The sequence below is a fragment of the Dreissena polymorpha genome, chromosome 10 (assembly GCF_020536995.1).
Source record: "Dreissena polymorpha isolate Duluth1 chromosome 10, UMN_Dpol_1.0, whole genome shotgun sequence".
In the NCBI taxonomy this organism is placed as follows: Eukaryota; Metazoa; Mollusca; class Bivalvia; order Myida; family Dreissenidae; genus Dreissena; species Dreissena polymorpha.
The window spans coordinates 14,826,653-14,833,185 of record NC_068364.1 but is presented as its reverse complement, the minus strand read 5'-3'; the positions used below and the strand labels follow the sequence as shown (position 1 = coordinate 14,833,185).

At 34.6% G+C, this 6,533-nt stretch overlaps 1 protein-coding gene across 1 annotated transcript; it reads right to left on the bottom strand.

The window, feature by feature from the left end:
• Window positions 1–224: 224 nt before the first annotated feature.
• LOC127847381 (uncharacterized) lies at window positions 225–3,426 on the bottom strand. The gene is made up of 2 exons (XM_052379250.1): window positions 3,363–3,426; window positions 225–1,661 (listed from the first exon to the last, which is right to left on the bottom strand). Exon 2 carries the CDS (start codon window positions 1,647–1,649, stop codon window positions 669–671), a length of 981 nt encoding a protein of 326 aa, XP_052235210.1. The 5' UTR covers window positions 1,650–1,661; window positions 3,363–3,426; the 3' UTR covers window positions 225–668.
• Window positions 3,427–6,533: the final 3,107 nt, after the last annotated feature.

The window sequence follows — 6,533 nt, the reverse complement described above, 5'->3', positions numbered from 1 at the left end:
TCCAAGTATGAAAGCAATATCTATGATACTTTAAGGGGTAAAGTGGACCAAAACACAAAACTTAACAAAATGTTCAAGTATAAAGGGCCCATAATTCCGTCAAAATGCCAGTCAGAGTTACATAACTTTGCCTGCACAGTCCCCTTACGATAGTTAGTAAGTGTTGCAAGTATTAAAGTAATAGCTTTGATACTTTAGGAAAAAAGTTGACCTAAACACAAAACTTAACCAAATTTTTTATTTTCTAAGTATAAAAAAGGCACATAATTCTGTCAAAATGCCAGTCAGAGTTACATAACTTTGCCTGCACAGTCCCCTTATGATAGTTAGTAAGTGTTGCAAGTATGAAAGCAATAGCTTTGATACTTAAGGAAAATTTTCAATTTTCTAAGTATAAAAATGGCACATAATTCTGTCAAAATGCAAGCAAGAGTTATCTTACTTTGCCTGCCCAGTCCCCTCATGATAGTAAGTAAGTGTACCAAGTTTGAATGCAATAGCATTGATACTTTATGAGAAAAGTGGACCTTAACGCAAAACTCAACCGGACGCCGACGCCGACGACAAGGTAATGACAATAGCTCATACTTTTTTTTCAAAAAATAGATCAGTTAAAAAACAATGCATTAAGTGCATTTGAGTAATGATATAATTCATAAGTGGGACGGTTACAGTCCAAATGGATTGTCTCGCTTGTGGTAGAAATGTAGATCTTTTGTAAGCGTGGAGTACACAACAGGCAGCACTAGTTTCTTTTCAACGAAATCTGTCCCATACTCTCCTGCAAGGCCTAGAACATCTATAAGCTGCTCTATCTTCCCATTTATCAGCGGTGTGCAGCTTAAGACATCAACATCTCTATTTGTTTCGAGAACGTCCACGAAAGCTTTGATCAGCAAGGAATTCTCTTTCCTGACTGTGACTTTTTCACTCTCGTCGCTTGGCTGACCCACCACCCCTCCTCCTTCGGACGCCGTTGGTATGGCGACATTCGTTTCCGGTCGTAGTGTTGGCAGCCGTTGTGGAAGTGTCGACATCATCATGAGCTGGTCAGCATCTGTCGGTATCTTCATTTGCTTTAGTTCCACTTTTTCACCAAATCCAGTCGCTTTCTTAATTATATTTGGTTGCATGAGATCAAGATCGTCTGCTTGGAAGAGGAATACTTTCGGCTTCAGGGCCATGTCGCTGCGTTTCTTTACCATACCCATAAAATCCTCAATCGGTACGGCGTAGTCGTAACATTCTACTTTAAGGCACGGAAGTTCGCCCTTTTTGTTTCGTTCCTTGAGGGAGAGATAAGATAGGAAAACAAAGAAGAAACCGTCATAATTGTCCGCCTTTATTGCTTTCATATAGTCATGAATTTCTTCGTGTTTGTGATTTACAAGAAATTCGACCTGGGGCGGTATGGTGAACTGTTTTCTGAAGAATTCGTCCAAAAGCTTCATGTCAATATCTACCTCGCGATTTACAAGTTTCGAATTCTTGTCTACAACCATGCTCTTTAGTTTCGAGTTGTTGGTGGTACCTATTGGGTGGTCCTGAGCTATGAAGGTGACCAGAACAGGTTTACGCATGATATACGTTTCGCTTTTGAAATCATTTCCGGGTATCGTTCTGACGTCCCAAATGGCGTTTTCCGACATGATGATTATTGTCTGTAAAGATAAATATAACAATAAAAAAATGTGTCTAGCCGAAATCAACACATATACTAAATATTTCTTGACACGGATACCGACAATCTTAAGATACAGGACAGTATTATATTGCGGCGAGGTCTTGTACATTGTATCATTGAGTTTTATTTGTAAACAAAGAAGATAAAATTAAATACTACATGGTGGATAATGGTTTAAAGTACATTTATCAGATCTCAATTTTATTTGCATCGTTGAAAGGCTCAATGAAATTAACCTGCGGTCATTATGACAAAAAATATATCTTCGTACAGCTGAAGAAATACTCGCATATTAAATTGCCTTTTCCAAAGACATAGTTAGCAGTATGTTTTACAGCACTTCACCTTCATATGAGCATTAAGTGCGTGTTTATTTTTCAAACCGCCATCGTGCAAGTCTCTCAAAGGCTCACTTATTTTCTAATGTCTTTATACGTCATTGTTTAATAATAACCGGTGTAGCGTGAAAGCCATATACCGGAACAGCGCTTCGAAATGTAAACACAATCTTGAAAATCATAAGACTGCTTTCAACCTGAGCATTTGTATTGTACATCGGTCTTTCATTTTACGGTCATCGGTTGACAAATATCTCACATTGGTCATGTGAGATAAATAAGGTTTGTGATTTGTCTTAATAATTTCACGAGCTTGAAAGTTTCACAATCCGTTGGTATTTGTAAATTTGTTAATCGAGTCAGTATTCAAATTTCGAATTTTATAATTGTAATTTGATCGTGTTTTATTCGATTTCTCCTATTAGAGTATAGAGTTCAACCATGAAGCTAATTAGTCTTGTATTTATATTGTATGGGACTTTGAGTGTATTTGAAATTGGAGAAACAGTTACTAGGCCATGCCTGTAAGTCCTACGTGTAGTAACGCCACTGTATTAAGGACATTCTGGTGAGAATGCGAGTCTTGCCGAGCGCTACAATGGTTCGAGCCTCGCATGATAAACTTGATCTTTATCCGACACTCACATAATATTCTATTTATCCTATTATTTCTTCCATTTTTACATTAATAATGTTTAAATATCGCATTTTAGATGATTTTGTTCTTCCGCAGTTTACAAACGTAGATTCTCCATTTTTTGGAAAAACTCACAAATGATCTAAAATAGCACGCGACAGGTTTATTCAAAAAGAATAGAGGCTAGTCTATTCCATGGGGTTTTATACCGTCAATGCACATGTGCTAATGGGATAAAAGTACATTTTCAAACAACTAGAATCAAATGGGATACAGTTTTAATCCTATCACTTCTTAAAGATCACTAAGAGAATATATCGAATATCGAATATATGGCGATATAGGAAATCGAAAGTAGCATAAATATTTCAATAACAACTGTTCAATGAAACATAAGGGTTCTGAATTAAATCTCTATTTACTAAAGTACTCGAAATCGTTTCTTTAAATTCAATGCTAGAATCAAATAAGAATATTTATATGCACATTATGTGATCTCATGTTGAGACATGATTGTCGTGTGTAATGTCAAAAAATTGAAATCGAAAGTAGAAATACTATTTTGAATACAACTTTGTATAGATTCCTACATACAAGTTAATATTCTTCGTAAAAGAAGTCTGCATTAATACAACGCGTGAAGTTACCAATAATACGCGTTTCAGTAAAGACATTTAATACGAAACGTTAAAATAAAATATACGTTATCTTAGAGCGTGTATCCAAACAATAAACACATCCGCTTTCCCCTTGCCCTATTATTATTGTGTCAATCGTGAATTATCGACTATCTCCGTAATGCTACGTAAGATGGGGTTTTATCTATAGCCACTAAACTGTAGGCTACGGTATACGTTAATAGTCATAGTTATTATTACGGACACCCTTGGTACCTTCGCGTATATGAGATTGCATGACGTTTTGGCAGTACATATAGTTTTTTATTACACGTTAATTACAAATTGCCCATAGTTGACCAATAATGAAACACTACGGAAGGAACGCGCTTGCGAATTCTTCATGGTTATTGCGAACAAAAAAAATACGGGACACATCTGTTTGATGAACTTTCATATATAGAAAATACAGCATGGTCGATAATATTGTCACTTGACAATTAAATAAAAAAACACTTAACAATGACAAAGCGCAACACTCTCACAATTATTATAAGAAACATATGCACACCATCAATAATTTTACACAATAAACACATATTTAAATTAAACATTTAGGAAATGTTTACTAACACGTATACATTGTGCAAGATCAACGGGTTTTCAGGGGTTTACACACAAACTGGACAGAATGTTAACACGTCGTTAAGAACTTTATTTTTTCAAATGTCTAAAATAATGGAAATACATTTGCAAAAATCGTTAGTGCATAAAATACCGTTTTTCTTGCAGTGTGTGCCGATATTATAAGGTATAAAAATAAATCCTTGAATATGAATGAAAACTGTGACAAAATTTATCGTTTAGTGAAGCAAAACCGTGTACATAAATGAAGTGCACATCGACTTTTTGAACAAAGACACAGGCTTATTAAAAAAAAGTGTGATGTGTTTCACATTACTATAAGCAGCATACCAATCTGTCTTGTATGCACTAGTTGAAATTCTTTTTTTTTTTAATCAAAGTTATTTAACAAAAAAACTGCACTTACCGGTGTGTTTAAATCCATTAACGTTTAAATGTGAACCCCACAAAGTCACGTGATATTGAATCCTGTATATGAAAAATCAATTAAATCAAATCTTTTCAATACATGCTTTTCCCATGTTGTTGCTGTATAAAGTGGGTTAATTTCATAAAAACTATAGTATTTCGATTAAAAGGTAGTCCTAAATCACCACTTTCATAAAGCGGTAGGCTTACAAATCACAAATCAAATCACTTTAACTGATAAGGATTGGAGGGAGGGTTTAAAACAAACGTCCGCTCCGTATAAATACTAACTAACGACTGAAAAGGCACCCCGGGAGGGGGGGGGGGTAACTTCCCAAATTTTAGGGTAGGGGTGTCCCGCTGAGACTTCTGAAATGTGACCCATTTTTATGCCGGAACTCTGATGAAGTAGACCCATTTTGATACAAGTTTTTGAAAAAGCATACCCATTTGTATAAGATACCATTGAGAAAGTGGACCCATCACAAACAAGAAGTTTGATAAACTGGACCCTTTTAAAAACTAGAATTTGATAAAGTGGACACATTTCATATACAATATACTTATTGAATTTGCTATTATATCTTTCCCGCTACTGCAATTTACATTTTCATACCAATTTATATACAAGAAAGACATTTATCATACCCATTTTGATACTGATACTTTCAAACCTATATGCATTTATATACAAGCAAATTTCTGATTTCAATACCCATTTCTATACTTAAATGCTCAAAACCATACCCATATCTATAATTTTAATCGAAAAACACACCCCATAAAATCGGCACACCACTATATACCCGTATATAGGAAGTTACCCCCTCCCCCTTGGGAAGACACCAAAAGGGCGGACTATCATAATCGAGATTTCGCAATCAGGAAAGATCGGCCTCCCTTAATAATTATTTAATTTTGTTAAAATTAGTGAAATAACTGATTAAACTTTTTTGTTGAGTGGAATATAAATGTATGTGTCCTGTAACCAGATGAAAATCGATAGCATAACAACGATCGTATAAACTTGAGCTTCATACTATCGGTATTTTTAGATCACACTCGGGATTTTCCAAAAAAATGGAAACTCTTTTTTGCGTCAACTTCGGAAGAACGAAATTGCCAAAAATGCGATATTTGATAATTATTTGATGCTATGTGGAAAAAGTGAGGAAATAATAGGATAAATCGCGCTACCATGGTTCTAAGCGATTGATAAACTTGATCTTTATCCAAAATCCACAACATATTCGCTATATATCTATTCGACGTATAATAAACACACTAATATCTCGCTAAAAAATGCGTGCCTCAAGAATGTTTTTACCATATCCACGATAATTATGTATATTATTAACAGACAAAGAACGCTTGTTTGTATCAAGAATCGACCATACCCGTCATTAATTAATGTGTCAAATGACAGGCGCACTGAACAAAATGTTATCAACTATTCAAACATTATTCATACATTATATGGTCTGTTGATTAAAGGGGCCTTTTCACAGATTTTGGCATGTTTTGAAGTTTGTCATTAATGCTTTATATTGATAAATGTAAACATTGGATCTAAAAAACTCCAGTAAAAAATCAAGAATAAAATTAAAAAGGGAAAAAAAATAGACCGCATCAGGGCTCGAACCAGTGACCGCCGGAGTCATGGAGTAAAAACCAATTAGACCGCTCGGCCATCCTGCCAAGTATTATAAAGACGTTTTTTATACTTTATATAAGCAATCTTCGTAGTTTCAAAAAAATAAACGACAACAACAGAACTCTCCAAATTATTCAATCGTTTCGCGTTGCAACGCTTTATAATTTTCAGCTTTTTAAATCGTCAAAAGATGCATATAATGGCTATATTAGACCATAGTAAATTTGTTCAGTATTATTGTTTCCTCACAAATATCATAACTTAAACGAAAATTTGCGACTTTTTTCAATTTTTGTCAATTTACCTAAACGTGAAAAGATTCCTTTAATACATCTATTCCAGCATTGCTTAAAGTGATATTATGGGCATTTTTCACTTTTGAATTGAGCTGAAAAGAATTAACCGGGTTAAACGAGTTAGTTAAAATGTGGTAACTGACCAATTATCTACAACTCATCTTGCTACCAGTTGTTTATAAAAATATATATTCGATATTTTACATGACTCACCCAGTCCTCTAAGCCGAAATGATCCGTAAAACAAAATTGTG